Source organism: Urocampus carinirostris, chromosome 16 (assembly GCF_059441175.1).
Source record: "Urocampus carinirostris isolate Australia breed hairy pipefish chromosome 16, RoL_Ucar_1.0, whole genome shotgun sequence".
In the NCBI taxonomy this organism is placed as follows: Eukaryota; Metazoa; Chordata; class Actinopteri; order Syngnathiformes; family Syngnathidae; genus Urocampus; species Urocampus carinirostris.
Genome location: NC_142364.1, coordinates 27,269,602 through 27,287,079, shown reverse-complemented (window position 1 = coordinate 27,287,079; position 17,478 = coordinate 27,269,602). Strand labels below are relative to the sequence as shown.

The following is a 17,478-nucleotide window of genomic DNA, read 5'->3' as shown; positions in this document are numbered from 1 at the left end:
AGTATGTAGGCGAACCAGTGCAGTCAAGGGAGGCACAGCCACACCTGTCAAGGAAATGGACTTTGAAATTAAAAACATATAAAATAGAAAAATTCATTTGAGTCTTATTCTTTCTCATTTATTGGTACATTTTTTAATTTTTGTCCTGCAAAATTAACGAATTTTTACCCTGTATTATGAATATTAATAATACAACTAGTGAGTAAGACTAATCCTGAGGGTCTGAAGATGCAAAGCCAGGTATGCGATTATCTTGCCTCATGGCAGAGGGTGATAGTGAGACAAATTATTCTGATTTGTCGCACACCTCAGCCCAAAACAATGGATTAAGTGATATCATTTGCAAGCTAACAGCAAGTCAGGCCATCCAGTATTTGGAGTCTCGTTTCATGGACTTTCTGTTCATAATGGAGGATTGTTTTGCTTTGATGCTTTTATTCTACAGTATAAGGAGCAGTGCATCGATTTCTTATAAATTAAGGTAGTAAAATAAATTCTCTACGCTACGTTTTCTATATTGCTTTCTTACTCTGGTAATGAAACGATGAATAAACTGTAGGTGCCAGACCAAACACAAACCTCAACGCAGGTCATTGAAAAGAACCAAAATACCACACCATTGTTCTTGCTCTAAAAAAGATCTATAATACATAAAACAAATCAGTGATTCATGTACAGAAAATGACATAGCACTTAGTCATTCAGTCATTAATGTTGAGTGAAGTGGCTTAAGTGTCCTCTTGCTTTTGCGCCTCTGATCCTGCGTGATGGGGGCAACTTTCCTTTTGGGGGCCGGCGTGTGGCACAGCATGTCATCCAGGGTCTGCTGCATCACCTGACCTGCGAGTTCCAGCTTCGAAATGACCTGCTCCAACTTTTCCGTCGGCGCTTCACCCTCCACGTGCAGACGCAACTGCTGCAGCTGGGAGGGGGGTTGGGAGGGTAAGGGCAGAAATGTCAAAGATGATTGTCTCGCATGTAACCAGGGTTAAAATGCCCAATTGTGTTTTTCCCCACACTATTACTAGTGCCTGGATGCGCCCTGGCACATGACACGACACATGTTTTCGGTTATTGATAAATGGTAAATAGTCTGCTTTTATATAGCACTTCTCAAGTCACTAAAGACTTCCCAAAGTGCTTTACAATGTGCTTCACACTTACCCATTTACACACACACCGATGCCATGCAAGGTGCCTATCTGCCTTTTGGGGGCATTAGAGTTTCACTGTCTAGCCCAAGGACGATTCAAAATTTAACTCCGTAGACGAGAGCTCTATCTCCTGAGTTACTGCAGCCAGTTTATTCAATCACTAGTGCACTTTGGACTATATAAACTGCGCTGGCTTTAGTCTCTTCAGTTGTGTGGGAAAGTAGCTGTGAGTCTCAAGTTCTTACAAAATTCGAATATTTGAACCAGACGACTTCTTTTCTTAAGGAACGGTTTGTCTGCATTATGGCCCACTGAACTAGCTGGGTGCACTGCCCTGGACTCCAATCCTGTGGATGGTGAGCTAAGGATTAAGGCCTGGAGCCCAAAGATGTTCCCTTCTGTCAGTCAACCTTCTAAAAACCTGAGCCCATGGACTGGTAGGAAGCGCTAGAGCCAGTTACTCCGCCTCCCATCTACTCATATCAATCTTTCTCTGGACTAATGTTTAATGGATATTACCCATCTGAACCTGTAAGTCTAAGTACACTGGCGCTTGCTCATTGCTCACGAACTTTGACAGGGAGAAGGGCCATTTTGGTTTGAGGCAGTTTGCAACATTACCAGGCGGTTGTTAATACTGAATTGTGCAAATTGATTTACTGAACCTATACCCGTGGTTTCTAATTTTTTTTTTTGTTTGTTTATAACAATGAACATTTACATTTTATTTTTCCAAATATTTTGTATTTATTTAAATATTTAGTCCCTTCTTACGGTTTCTTCGTTTTCCTCATGTTGAGGTTTTTGAGTTTTTCCTTGCTCTCATGTAGGTTTTAGATCAGGGGATGGTGTAATAACAGTCTGTGGTTTGCAATAATCTGTGCAGCCCTTTGAGATTTCTTTTGATTAAGGGCTATACAAAAAAACATGACTTGACTACTTGGTCTGGGTCTTTATTTACTGTTCCTGCCCTCCAGTAGTTGGACCTAAACTTCGGATACTAACCCACCAGTAATATGTTTACATGTTGCAAAAATATAAAGACTATATAGTATTAACCAAATAGTTGCGACACTTACCACTTCTTGAGAAAACTCCGGCCTCCTGACCAAAGCCGGGCTTTTGGAGAGGTTGGCTGCAGAGGAAAGGATCATGATGGCTTCTTCTGTTGCTCCAGACATTGCCAGGAACAAAATCTATGGATGTACATTATGATAAGGGAAAATGTACTATTCTGTTCATGTTACAGTCATAACTCTATATATGAGCACGTCTGAAGGCGAGAATCTCAGCATTTAGATTTATTTGGAATAAAATCTTGCTTCACATACGAAAGAATATCTACATTATTAGCATTCCCAGAATATACAGCTATAGACCACTCACCGCTCGAAACTGCTCACTGGTTGTGCCGAAGTTCTTTTTTTTAATAAAACGTGCTTTGCCTATTTCCGCAACATTTTGAGGGGAGGCAAAGTCATATCTCCTTAGATAAGTTTTATTCCAAAAGAGCTTTAGAAAGTGAAAGTGTTGCGAGTACAGCTTAAAGGCCAAAAGAAAGTGATGGATACAAAACTTAACAACAACAACAACAAAAAGTTCATTTAAATGTTCATTTGAAGTTACAGCAACGTTTGTGCTTGAGTATTATCAACAGTCTCATGCGGCAAACCCCCTCCCTCGCACCAGGCCTCCATTACGGCGCCTCCCTCATAATAAACTCACATTTTATTTCGTCAATACTATATTTTTCTTAATACTGTATTTCTATGTTTATTTAGTACTTGAAATTGCTTTTAATGATCAGGAAGATGTGTTTTATGGCTTTTTAGGGTTAACTTTGGGAGGTCAGGAACGGACCGATTGTTATTTTAATTATCTCATTTCGGGAAAATTGTCCCGTTACACCAGCAATTTGAGCTAAGAGCACGATCCTGGAATGAATTAGGCTCGTACGAAGAGGTACAACTGTATTTTGATGCCGACTTACCTTGATGTTTTGGCAGAGCCGGCTGTCAGTGTTCATGATTTGTGCAAACAGCAACTGTGCCTTTGGGGCATCATTCTGAAAAGAAAAAAAACATTTTATGTGTTCAAGTCTTTTTTAAAGTAGACCTTAAAGGGACAGTGCTTAGTTAGTATTTAGTCTAGGGAGGGGCAGATTACAGTCAGCGGGCTGCATCACTATTTTTAATCCAGTCAACCAAATGTTAAAAATATAACTAGGATATGTATGAAATGGTTACAAAAGAGTATTACTAATAGAAATGAGTTTATCTGGTGACACTCTTGAACCCAGTGTCCCATACATTCAAATACTTGGCTACATTTTTCTTTACTTGCTATTTTTTTTCAATTAGGCCGCGAAAGACATCTATGACGATATTTCTCAAATTTAATGAAATAAAAAACACTCCGTTCTCCCCGTGCTTGCGTGGGTTTCCTCCGGGCACTCCGGTTTCCTCCCACGTTCCAAAAACATGCATTTCAGGTGAATTGGTCGGTCCAAATTGTCCCTAGGTGTGAATGAGCGAATGCGTTGTCTGTCCCTGTGTGCCCTGCGATTGGCTGGCAACCAGTTCAGGGTGTCCCCTGCCCACTGCCCGGAGATGGCTGGGATGGGCTCCAGCCCCCCCGCGACCCTAATGAGGAAAAGCGGTACGGCTGATGAGATGAGATGAGATGAAAAAACACTCCAGAGCTAGCCATATTACATTTGGAATTCTCAATGCACGTTATCAAATTTAGTGCTTACAAAGGGACATTATTCATTACTTTGCTTTAATTCTGAGTTTCAAAACCAATGTGATAGTTTATTCATGAAAAAAGGAATTTAGATGTCTGCATGTTTATTTATCGACAGTTTTTTGTCATTTATTAGACGTTAAAAAAGCACATCCCAGCTATCTTCGGGCAGTGGGGAGGGGGACACACAGGGGACACCCTGAACTGGTTGCCAGTCGCAGGGCACACAAAGACATACAACTCACTCGCTTATTCACACCCGTCTGTGGAATGTGGGAGGAAACCTTGGTAGGCACAGGTAGAACATGCAAGCTCTGCATGGGGAGGCTGCGGTAGCTTGAATTGAACCCTGGACCCCCGCACCGCGGGGCTGCACGTTAACCAAACAGGCGCCGTCACCCCGACCAAACAATGGATAAAAATTGCGACTTAAGAGTCCATAAAATACGGTATTTATATAAGGTCCTAATTCATCTTCATACTTTTTAAGTCTATTTATATTTTTCAGAATGACTTTGTTTTTTCCACTCCGCTATTGACTACAAATAGTGTTATAATGAGATAAAACCTTATACCTTTTGGCGTGTCATCCATATCACTAGTGGGCTAGTGGTTATGATTTCAAGCTCTCAAAGCAGCTAACAAGGCTCGATTCCTGGTGCATCTAATGTTTTGCGATTGAGATCAGAGATATGTTTTACAGCACAATACCATGATTTACAACCATAATACCTTATGTATAACGTGCACCCACATTTTTGAGTTCTGTTTTAGTTAAAACGAAAAAAGTATGTCCTACCAAAATAGATAAGGTACTTTTTAAAATACCGATAATTTGACAAAAAAATGGAAATGCCTACATCCACTTTTGATTCCTCATGTACTGCTGAGTTATTGGATCGGGAGGTACATAAAAAAAATCTAGTGTTCTTTTCTTCTACCAAATTTTTTTAACCCAATGTGGCAAGCGAATCAATGTTTGCCCATCCTTGGTATAGCGCATTCTAGTGGTAATAAGACTTATTTTATTTTAAAAAATGACAGCATTGGTTTAAATAACAGGAAAAATAAATGAACTATCATGTAAAAATACATTTTTTTAAAATACTTTTGTATTATTAAAATTTATAATAATATGAAAATAAATTAGCATTTATTTGACATAATATGAGCTGACATAAATGTGCGTGACTTTTTTGCAATGGGTATCTAAACATCTCAAAAAGGAATGAAAAAAACATGGTGTGTTTTGGTGTCCGTAGTTTGTATCCTTCCCTTTGCTTTTTAGCATTTGTTTTCGGTACACACTGTCCCTTTAATTTGTACAGATTTCGACATGATCTTTCCTTCGTATGTCATATTTCTCTGTAATGCGGACTTACCATTTTGAGCGCTAAAACTACAGCAAAGCAGTAAGCGTGCCTCGGGATAAAATGACCTTTAGTCTGAGCTTCCTCGATTAGCGATGTGCAGATTGTGTGTGACTCTTTTGTATTCTGATGGGCAAAATCAAAGAGAGAATAAATAAAATAAGTAAGAAAGAAAACTTCATCAGTGGAAGCACATACAGTACTACATACATAAACACAAAAATATATATTTACAGTGCAAATAGTAATCATAGAGTAAGTATGAAATTCCACTGGCAAATTGATATTATGAGAGAAATTTCGCTATAATATCATGCTCAATATTTTCTCTAACCGTTTCTAGAAAAGCACCTAGAATTATAATAAAATAGAAAAATACTCGTTAAAGGGGTAGTGTGGATTATTCAATGACTACTAGTGGCAAAAAAAAACCAACCATTTTTTTTTTAAATATAGATTTTAATAATGAGCAAAAATACAGGTAATAAATAGAACCATGTATTTAAAAAAAACATTATATGTTGAAAAATGTGCATTTGTTTGACATAACATCACCATAATTGTCAGCCATCTTGGGGCGACAGGTACCCGGGGGGATAAAATACTTAAAAAGACTGGGCACAAAAATGAGAAGTAAAATGATGTATTAAGGTCACTTTGAGTCTCAGGGAATACCCGTAGCAGCAAGATGGTGGACAATCGTTTCAGCTTCCTCTATGTGAGTCCCATGGTACGTAAAATAAATGCAACCTATGAGTATTGTGATCTGTTAGATTATTAAAATGTGTCACGGAATATCTAGTCACAACTGGGTTTTTCAGCTATAATCGTTTTATTATTTAATCATTATTTTGATCTTCACATATTAATTTACTTGCAATAAATGCACCTTAAGCTTATTCATATATTTGAATTAAGCATGTATTACTTCTTGTTGTATTGACTTGACGTCTCAATGTATCCATTCATTCAGTGGTTAAACTTTCTCAACATTGTTCTAATGGTGTCCTAAATTACTGTTGACGGAGAGGCCTTGGGTCTGCCCTAATTCTACCATGCCACCTGCAAATTCAGTTTTGATAAAAGGTCTACTGCGAAGCTTGGACTTCCTTATTTTGTCTGGAAAATCTCTCTTTGTTTAACTTTAATTCTCGTCAAACCATGCCCCTTTTCTGTATAAAAAATGGCCAGCCGTTTTGTTGATGCTTGTTTGGGAAGGATTTGTCCTGTTGACAAGCTCAGAATATTCTGTTTGTTTATTTATTTAGTTTCATTGTACTTAAAGTCCTCAACAGGCCTGCTCTATTTAGCTCTCGTTTCTATTTCACAAAGAAAGGCACGTTTAAATGATAGCGTATGTATTATTATCAAATCAATATTGTTTTACCACAAGGGGGAGCTAAATAACACACTATGTCCCATTAACTCAAATAAATCTGAAAATAGATACATAAAAATAATATTTTGTTAGTTACCAGCTTATAGCAGACAGCAGATGCCAGTGTAAGTGTGTCTTTGTTAAAAGGTATTTTTTGCTTCCTCATGGATCGCAGCACCTCCAGAGCATCTGCAATGTTATTTGTCATTTTCAAACCTGAACACAAATTAGTCAAAATTATTTGACTTACCTTGATGAAAGCCCTTCAAGAATAACATGTCAATTCCAATGTTGAAAGACGTTGAGTCGCCAAAGAAACCACTCATTTCCTGTTCAGTGAAAAAGGAGTTAATTCAGAAACAGATTCAATTGGCAGATAGTTGTTATTATATTTTTGTATTTATTTCCTTTTTTTATCCCCCAATTTCTTAACTTAATTTCTGAAGAAATAAGAGAAACAATAACCTTAAACATAAGGTCGCCTTCATGTGAGCTTTCATTTTTGTCTTGCATTTCTTAATTTGACTGTTTAAATTGTAATTATATACTGTCTATCATTTCATTTATTGACGGTTCACACTTTGAATAGGTAATAAAAAAACCTTTTGAATTAAAAAAAAGAAAAACTTAAGTGTTTTTTTACCTGTCAGACTATAGCCAGAAGAGCCTACAGTTGATATCAGACACATTTGCTAGTTCGAAGTAGTTCAATCTTATTTACTCTAAAAAAAAAAATAAAATCATTCTTTTGTAACAAAAATTACTTCATAAAATGATCATCATAAAATTTATTTCATCTTTTTTATTTTATAATATGTTCATTTAAGCAGTGCTGTTCTAATTTTACTCAAAAAAAGGTAAAATACTGTGCACTATACTGAATATATTAAAAACGCATACATTTAAGTTAGGACAATTTAATACCATTACCTAAAATCTGGTAATTTAACTGATTTAAGGATTGTTTTTCGTATTGTTTACTAGAAAAAAAGTTATTGATACTTTATGGTAAAATAAAAAAATAATATTTTTTAAAGAAATTCCACTGCAAGTCACTCATTTTGCAGATGGAAATATAAAACAATTATAGGAAAAAAATGTTCTGATTTTGGCTATTAAAAAAAAAATTCTGGAAAATAAATAGTTAAATAGGTAATACAATTTGAAAATTACTACTAAAATGAGCATAATTATCTGCCTTTGGCGCAAGATTTGTTAAGCAGAGCAGGTAGAAGTGGAGAAAACGCTGCGATTTTGCATTAAAGTCACTGCTAAACGTATTTAAAAATCTAAGCAGGTGTCTTAAGGTACCCCAATCTGGGAGACACTCCTACCGTATATTACACCCTATTTTCCAGACTATAAGCAACCACTATAAACAAAAAAGATCCAATGAATTCGAAAATACAGTGAATAAGATCAGAAATGCATACAATGGCATTCTCGTAAATATGGTAACCATTAATGAATTTATCAAGTTAGTATAGTTGTGAAACTGTATTTCCCAATATGTATGTTCTATAATATACGTTTATTTCTATGATGTTTTTTTTTAACTGCAACAATGCTGTAGTTTTAGTTTAACAGGCCAAACCTTGCATATGAAACAAATAACTCACTGAGGAATATTTTGAGGGTGCCCTTATAATCAAGTGTGCCTTATACTCCGTAAAATACGGTACTTTTGCCATCTATGAAGCGCACCTTATCAGTCAGTGTTGCGGCGGCCATCTTCTCCAGCCCCAACTCGTAACACAGCCTCATGAAAAGAGGGCCGAACTTGAACTCCGCCTGCGCTTGGTTCCTGTTTTCTGCATGATACCTGGCCACAGGTGAGAGTGTGACTGCACAAGGAACTCTGTGGAATCGGACATTGAATGCACCCTACCTGTAAATGGCATCGCGCGCTGTTTTCATGTCCTCTGCGGACTGGCACAAGTGAAGCAGAAGCTTGAGTTCGTCCCTCAACACCAAGTTGTTCTTCTGCAGTTTGCGGCCGAACGAATCGATAAAATTGCCTGTCAACGTGAACAACGTGGGTGAAGGACTTCCTGTGTGGGTATGTATTTTCTTGCATTAAATGCACCATTATTATTGAGAGATTTTCACATCTTTTCATTTTAAAGCAGGGGTCTGGAACGCATGGCTTGCAAGCCAAGTTTGGCTCTTTTCATGAGTACCTTTGGCCCAGCGATGATACAGTAATTCTTTCGATTTTTGTGAGCAAAAAAAAGAAGTAAAACCCCCCCAAAAAATCACAATAATATGAAATGTGGTCCCTCTCAAACGCGCCGATTGACTGAACAGGTAGAAGAGATCGAGCAGGGCCTTATCACCATCTACTGTTAAGGAGTGTAATTGACCCTCCGAATTCTTCTTCTTAGCATTATTTGGACAAGAGAAAGGCCTGCGAGCCACTGCAAACGGTTCCGTGACCCACTTTTGAGTTCCAAACCACCGGTTGAGAAACACTGGTCCAATGCATAGCGCGATAGCAATGGCAGATATCTCTTTGTTGCAAATAAAACAAAATGGTGAGTTTCTGTTCCAGAGTGAAACCATCTTTATAAAGGATAAATTCTGCGAAATCCTGCACTGGTTTGTATTAGCAACACTAATTGTACTGCTAGTGGGGAAAACAAAATGCTAAAAGGATTCTTTGTGTTGTATCAAACTCTCCGAACCGAGGACTGTCCTACCTGCCACATTGTTTCATGATGCCATCAGCTCACAGTATTTAAAATTGCTATACAGTGACGTGTTACGCAGGCTCCTGATTTATTTTGTGATTCTGACTCATTTACATATTTGAAACATGTTTAATCAGAGCACGAGTGACATTTCTGAGGGTGTAGCTGATCAGATGACAAATGTTATTCAGGAGATAGGACATACATTGGCTGATAGCATTTTCTCACGTATACAGTCACACAATACAGTAGCTCCTAGCGCTGCTGCCACACAAGATGTAGCAAACACATTGAGTAAGCCAGGTTATGTGTCAGATGTAACACAGGTTCAGGTGGTTACACAGAGAAAGGTTAAAGAACCACCATCATTTAATGGGGATGGCTCAGACTCAATAAAATTACATGAGTGGGAAGATCTAATGAAGACATTTATTAAGAAGAGTAATGTGAGACTTGAAGAGCAAGCAGAGGAAATCCAAATGCATTTGAGAGGAAAAGCTAAAGATGTAGTTAGGTTTGGCATTAGAAACAATAATATAGACGTCTATAACCGCCCTGACATGATTTATAGTCTCCTCAGGAAACACTTTAGCTGTACCAAGTACTCTGCTGTCCCTTTAGCTGACTTTTATTCAACTTTGCCCAAACACCAGGAGGACCCCTATGACTACTGGCTGAGACTAAACAGAGCAGCTGACCTTGCCTCTGAGTGCTTGAGTGAGCAGGGCAAAACATTTGACAACCCTGAAATAGAGGTCACTCACATGTTTATTAGGAACTGTCCATGCAAGGAACTGGCACTCACTTACAGATCAAAAACCATCGAAAAGTGGTCAGCATGTGAGGTACTAGAGGTGCTGAATACCACGCTGAGAAGAGCTACAAAGCAGATTCCCTACAACAACCTGCGAATAGAGCGGAAATTGCCGTACACAAAGCTGAGGTGAACCATGGTCCAACCCTCATGCACGAGCCACCTCAGACTTCGAGCCCACAGTATGTCTCTCTAACGGACGTTATTAGTATGTTGGAGAAGGTTCTGATACGTGTTACCTCAAACCAGTTTCGAGGGAGAAGGCGAGCTCCAACCAGGCGACCTGGAGACAGAATTAATGGTTTCACTGACAAGCCATGTATCATTTGCAAAGAAGTCGAACACAGTGCTCTCTCTCATTGCCGAGACAAAAACCTTTGCTTTCACTGCCATGCCCCAGGGCATTCTCGACGTGATTGTCCAGTGACGAAAGTTGTCCCACTGCCTCAGGGAAACTAACTGATCTGCGCTTAGGGGAGAACAGTGCAGATCAACTGAGTATACCTCCCACCACTAATGTGATGCCTGACATGCAAGATAATAAATCAATTTATGAGTTGTATAGCAACAAGATACCTCCATCGAAGAAGCTGATCTTTCAGGGGTTTCAGAGAATAGCGGAGACTGACGAACTGTTTTACACACCTGTACTTGTGCAAGAAGGCCCCACTTTCAGAGCGCTATTGGACAGCGGGTCGATGGCTTGTACAGTAAGTGAGGACACGGCTAAGTCCCTCCTGCAGCAATTCCCTGATATGATGAGTTACACGGCCGATAATTATGTCATTGTAGGCTGCGGTGGACACCAAGTTTCTCCCAGAGACATGTACGACATTCACGTCACAGTTTACGGGTGCCAAATGATAATACCAGTAATGGTGGTGCCAGGCCAGACAGAACAGATGATCCTTGGCAGCAATGCCATCAAATATATTTTGACTCAATTGAAAAGTACAGATGGCTATTGGAGATTAGTTTCCACTCCTGACAACGGTCTGTCCGATCACCACAGTCAATTCCTGTCAATGCTTTCCAACACAGAGAGATGGAGAGGTGATTGCATTCCTGACAAGGTAGGGACAGTAAAAATCAAGAGTTGCGTGACGCTGAATCCACGGACCGAGTACGTTATTTGGGGCAAGTTACCTGAGTTGGCCGGGACGTCTGCGGGCAGCACAGTGGTCGTTGAGCCAACCCAATCAAAGGCCGGGCCCAGACAAGTCCTTGTCGGACAAGTTGTTACTCCACTCTGGGGAGATGGATGGGTGCCTGTTAAAGTCTTTAATCCCACGGACAGAGTTGTTGTGCTGAGGAGAAACAGGAAAATTGCAGATGTGTCTCCTTGTATCGCAGCGGAAGACCTGCCCAATGCAGAGGAGGTCAAGTGCAACGTGCAGAGTGTACAGAGCAAAGAGGTCCGACCCAGGTCAGAAGAGGACATGATGCGTACATTGGAAGCTCTGGGACTGCAAGACATTGACCTGAAGTCATGTGAGGTTTCGCTGCAGTGTAAAGACAAGCTCCTTCATATCATCGAACAATTCGAGTCAATATTTTCTCGCCATAAAATGGACTGTGGAGAGGCCAAAGAGTTTGTACATCGTATCCACCTTGTTGATGATAAGCCGTTCCGTCTACCCTACAGACGTATACCACCAAGTCAGTATGAAAAATTGAGGACGACTCTGAACGAGATGGAAGAGAAAGGAATTATTCAGAAGTCGACTAGCGACTATGCATCTGCGCTTGTTCTCATATGGAAGCGGAATGGAGAACTAAGGGTATGCACTGATTTCAGAAGGCTTAATGCAAGAACAATAAAGGATGCCTACCCACTACCGCATCAAGCTGATGCTTTGGCCGCACTTGGGGGAAATGCCTTTTTCTCCACAATGGACCTGACGTCAGGCTACTACAATGTCCCCTTGCACCCTGATGACAAAAAGTACACAGCATTCTCATCACCCTTCGGGCTTCACGAGTACAACCGGCTCCCTCAGGGACTTTGCAACAGCCCAGCAACATTTATGAGGATGATGATGTCGATATTCGGTGATCAGAATTTCATGAGCCTATTATGTTACCTCGACGATCTGATGGTGTTTGCCCCCACGGAGGAAGTTGCACTCCAACGCCTGCAGATGGTGTTTACTCGCCTCAAGGAACACAACCTCAAGCTAGCACCCAAAAAGTGTTTTTTCCTCAGACGGACTGTGAAATTTCTTGGGCATGTCATCAGTGAGGATGGAATTCGGACTGACCCAGAGAAGGTGAGAGCAATAAATGACGTACAAGTCGCTGATCTATTGGAGTCAGATGGCAAGACGCCATGCCCTAGTAAAATCAGATCTTTTCTAGGCATGGTGATGTATTTCCAAAGCTTCATTGAAGCGTGTTCTGCGAAGGCAAAACCTCTGTTCAGGCTCACATCTGAATCTGGTGACAAGCATAAGCGCAAGAGAGCCCACAAGAAAGGTCAAGTGAAGCTGACGCCGGCAGATTGGTCCGATGCATGCCAGAACGCCTTTGAAACACTGAAGCACGACCTCGTGACAGGTGTCACTCTGGCCCACCCAGATTTTGATGCGCCGTTTATACTGGCTGTCGACGCATCCTTTGATGGGATTGGAGCAGTCCTGTCACAGCTGCCACCTGGTGGAAAAGTAGCCAGACCAGTCGCCTTTGCAAGTAAGATGCTCTCTCGCTCCCAGCTCAACTACCCTGCACACAGGCTCGAATTTCTTGCCTTGAAATGGGCGGTATGTGATAAATTCAGCCATTGGTTGAAAGGAAGACACTTTACCACGTGGACCGACAATAACCCACTGACATACATTTTGACCAAACCAAGACTTGATGCGTGTGAACAGCGGTGGGTAGCGAAGCTAGCTGCATACAATTTTGACCTGAAGTACATTCCCGGCCCAAAGAACATCGTAGCCGACGCTCTGAGCCGTGAGCCATTTGTACGGTCATGTGTGAGTCATCGCCTTGTTACCGAGCCCTATACTTCGCTCTTGGACCAAGTCAACGGGGTGAACAACAGTACTGTGCAAGAGGTGTTCAGAGTATCCAACAATTGTCACGCTGTTGTAGACGAGAGTGCTGGGACATCAGACGAGTCAGTAAAAAGGGCAATTCCATCAGGCTCCAATGGTTCTGTGACATCAGAAGAAGTTGCTGCTGTCTTCAGTGCTCAGTCCACTGGTGGCGTGGGTCAAGTGATGGGAACAGATGCTAACTTCAATCTTCTGCAGAAGGGAGATCAGTCAACGGCACTCCCACAGAGTCAGCTTGTTGGTTTACAAGAACAGGACAACACAATAAGCAGAACCATGTACTTTGTGCATAGACACAAGAGACCTACCAGGCGTGAGAGAGCTGTCGAGTCGCCTAGTGTGATGAAACTACTGAAGCATTGGAGCAGACTCACCATACAGAATGGCATGCTCTACAAAATAAGGAAAGATCCTCACATGGCCAAGAAAATCTTCCAGTTTGTGGTGCCTGATTCATTGAAACAGAAAGTCCTTCAAGGTTTACATGACTCAGCAGGTCACCAAGGCCAGAACCGTACTTTGTCTCTGGTGAGGCAACGATTCTTCTGGAATGGCATGGAACGTGATGTTGTGAATTATGTTAAATCCTGTCAGCGCTGTGTAGTAGGGAAAACACCGGAACCACACAACCGTGCACCACTCAAGAACAGTCACCTCTGAGCCTATGGAGTTGGGTCTGTATAGACTTTTGGACTGCTGAGCAAGAGAACAAGTCTGTGGATGTCCTGGTCAGTCCATCAGGCCTCCTAGTCGTCTAATTTGTCAGATGAATGACCAGTTGGTAGGTCTGATGCGGAAACAATAATTCATGCATTTGTTACCTCCCGTCTCGATTACTGTAATGCACTACTCTCCGGTCTCCCGAAGTCCAGAATCAAGTCTCTTCAGCTAGTACAAAATGCCGCAGCGAGGCTTTTAACTAGGACAAAAAAGTACGATCACATAACACCGATTTTGGCTAACCTGCATTGGCTCCCAGTTAGCCAAAGATGTGACTTCAAGGTTCTCTTAGTATTGTACAAAATCATACATGGACTTGCTCCCTCTTATCTTTCAGATCTGATCTGCCACTATGTCCCGGTCCGAAGCCTACGATCTGAGAGTGTTGGTCTTCTGATGATCCCGAGAGCAAAGAAGTCTTCTGCTGGTTCGAGAGCGTTCTCCATCCGGGCACCGGTGCTGTGGAATGCTCTTCCCCCTGAGATCCGATCTGCAACCTCAGTGGAAATGTTTAAATCCAAACTTAAAACTCACTTCTACTCCACTTCATACGAATAACCTACTCCTCTTGTCGGTTGAAAATAGTCTGTGTAATATAGTGTAACAATCTGTGAAGCCCTTTGAGACTCTTCGTGATTTAGGGCTATACAAATAAAAATGACTTGACTTGACTTGACTTGACTAGCTGGTACCAGGTGCATAAACTAACCTCCTTTTTTACATGTTTTGGGTCCATTTTGACCTCATATTATTGACACGGATTTCCATTTCATTTCAAATTATCTTTATTATGACCAAACAATTAAGCTTAATTTTTATCTCCATTATTCTCTCACGTAATATTGTCATCCTCATTACATTTGGCTCAGCAATTTATTTTTCGTTTCCAACTCTTTTTATTTATTTTTTTTTCACTCTCCAGCCACAATAATAATAGTCTGTGTAAAAAAAAAGTCTGTAGTCTGGACAGCCCTTTCCGACTTCTTGTGATTAAGGGCTATACAAATAAACCTGACTTGACTATTTGGTAAATAAACTAGTTTACACAAATTAGCTTTGTTTTTATTCCGTATAGTCTGTCTTGTTATGAGTAAATAGATGTCGTGTTTTGTTTTTACGGTTTATTATTGCTAAAAGGGGGAATTGCAATAATTAATTAGGGAAGCAATTGGCTGAGGTTGACTTTTATAGAATCTGTCTTTGAATTACCATCTGATCCTGTGATGAGATGAGCAACTGCCAGCTTTCTTCTCTGGAAGTCTTCTAGTTTGACGACATCCTCTGACAGTAGGTACCTTTTAGCTGCAGGTTAAGCAAACATTAGCTGAAGATTGTACACATTTTAGCTGCTGATTTTGCACCAAAAAAAGTATTTTTTTCTTCTAACGTGTTTAAGTAATTGACGTGTGTGCAGCGAGGTCACCCCTGCACACTAAATACACTGAGGTAAAGGTGCACACAAACTCAAAAATCAAATACTCCAAGTCGTAAACAAAAGTGCCGAATTCACCTCCTACGCGAGATTCAATCCAATCAAGCTGTCGTGAAGAACCAAGTTTTGCTTTAGAAGAAGTGCACTTGCGTAGATAACAGCAACAAGAAGAAATCCTACGCAGAGCCATACTGAAAGACCGAACCACTGTTACGTAGACAAAAGAAACACATATGAAAATGGCTACAGAGAATAAACCATGTATCTGTACCAATTTCCTATTTAATTTATTTTAAACATCAAAAGAACCCCAATACACAACTATTATGTACTATTGTGTGATTTTTCTTACGAGTTTTAAGCACAGTGTGGTTCCAGCATGGTACCGCCCTAACAGGAAGTTCACTTGAATGTAATTTAGACGCACTACGGCGGCCGCCATATTGCAAGAGTCTTTACCATGTCAGGTCATACATGTTAATCGCTGTAATTTTGAAGAGTTCATTATTTATTTAGGATAATTTTATTCTTTTTAATAAAACACATGCAAATATATAGAAGACATTGCTATCAAATGTAACATCTTAAACTTAAAAAAAATAACCCCAAACTATTGATTCAATCTTCTCGTTTTCTAATGTCTAATGTCTGATGTCTAACTGGCTAAGGATTACATGAACTATCAACAGGGTAAAGATGCATTTAAAAAATACACTAAGCAGTGGACACTCCTTGTCTTGTTTTTTTCTCAAATCAACATCTGAGGATGTCCGTGAGATCTTTGGACAAAAAAACAATAGCTGAAGGGAGCAGTTCTGTCAAGGAATTTTATCCCAATGAAACATACATCCATTATCTGCACCGCTTATCCCCAGTAGGGTCGCAGGGGTGCTGCAGCCCATCTCAGCTGTCCTTGGGCATAGGGCAGGGGACACCCTGAACTGGTTGCCAGCCAGTCGCAGGGCACACAGAGACATACAACCACTCGCTCATTCGCACCTAGGAACAATTTGGACCGACCAATTAACCTGACATGCATGTTTTTGGAATGTGGGAGAAAATTTACGGAAGCACGGTGAACATGCAAACCCCACACAGGAAGGCTGGTAGCTGGATTTGAAGAATGAAACATAATAAAAAAAAATAGAATATTCTGGGCTTGTCAGCAGAAAAACGTCTTTTCAAACAAGCGGTGAAAAAATGGCTGACCATTGTTATCGTAGGAAAGAGGCATGGTTCAACGAAAGTTAGAGAAGTAGATTTTTCTAGATGATGCCAGGAAGCCCAAGCTTCAGAACAGACCTTTTTTTAAGACTGATCAAGCTGGATTTTGCAGGCGGTAGGATGAAATTTGGGTAGCCTCAAGCCTTCCCCGCCAACGGTAAATCAGAACACCACCACAACAGGGACGCATGTCAAACTAAGTTTGGTTTTGGGGCTGGACCCATACTTCAGTCAGATCAGTCAAAGAATGTCAACTTAGCTTAGCTTACTCGATTTTTATATTGAACAGTCTTCCCTAGGTGAGATCATTCAGGCCTAAACTACACATATGACATTTTGATATTTTTTTCAGAAAAAAACCTGCTGTATTACCATATTTTCTGCACTATAAGACACACCGGATTATAGGGCGCACCACCCTAAGAGTAAAATGCACGTTAAAGGAAAATTGTTAGCTAAAAATATAAATGCATAGGCTGACACGTATGCAGTCAAAAGATGCGAAAAACCTAAATACAGTGGAACCTCGGTTTTCGAACGCCTCTCAGTTCGAACAAATTGGTTCTTGACCAAAAATTTGGAGAAATTCTTGCTTCGCTTTTCGTTCAAAAAATCGGAGTTCAAACGCCGGTACGCTAGGGTGCGATGCTGAGCGGCGTACGGGTGTAGCTCGTGTAGATTGCCCCCACCCCTCGTGAAGAACTGTTATGATGTGCGCGAGCACTTCTTTTCGCTTTCGCTTTTAATATCTGTGAACGGAGTGTTTTAGCCCCTAATTATGCCTCCGAAGAAGGTCGGTGCAAGCAGCAAAGTTGCTACAGGTGAAAAAAGAAGAGTAGGTCGTACAACTATTGTATTTAAGAAAGAAATAATAGCAAAATATGAAGAAGGT

The 17,478-nt window shown here is 40.5% G+C and overlaps 1 protein-coding gene across 1 annotated transcript; it reads right to left on the bottom strand.

Annotated features, from left to right (window-relative positions):
- Positions 1 to 609: 609 nt before the first annotated feature.
- ptcd2 (pentatricopeptide repeat domain 2) lies at positions 610 to 15,796 on the bottom strand. The gene is made up of 11 exons (XM_088319717.1): positions 15,715 to 15,796; positions 15,441 to 15,569; positions 15,140 to 15,232; positions 8,536 to 8,665; positions 8,352 to 8,469; positions 6,898 to 6,976; positions 6,745 to 6,836; positions 5,282 to 5,395; positions 3,145 to 3,219; positions 2,234 to 2,350; positions 610 to 922 (listed from the first exon to the last, which is right to left on the bottom strand). The coding sequence occupies exons 2-11, from the start codon at positions 15,550 to 15,552 to the stop codon at positions 698 to 700; spliced, it is 1,155 nt and encodes a 384-aa protein (XP_088175843.1). The 5' UTR covers positions 15,553 to 15,569; positions 15,715 to 15,796; the 3' UTR covers positions 610 to 697.
- Between the last annotated feature and the right edge of the window lie 1,682 nt (positions 15,797 to 17,478).

Bases quoted from the DNA above. Each gene is read 5' to 3' on its own strand.
- ptcd2 (XM_088319717.1), bottom strand. From the start codon at position 15,552: ATGGCTCTGCGTAGGATTTCTTCTTGTTGCTGTTATCTACGCAAGTGC. The intron at 5,396-6,744 runs GTAACTAACAAA...TTTGCCCATCAG, and splicing joins CTGCTGTCTGCTATAAGCTG to AATACAAAAGAGTCACACAC. The intron at 923-2,233 runs GTAAGTGTCGCA...CCCCCCTCCCAG, and splicing joins CGGAGTTTTCTCAAGAAGTG to CTGCAGCAGTTGCGTCTGCA.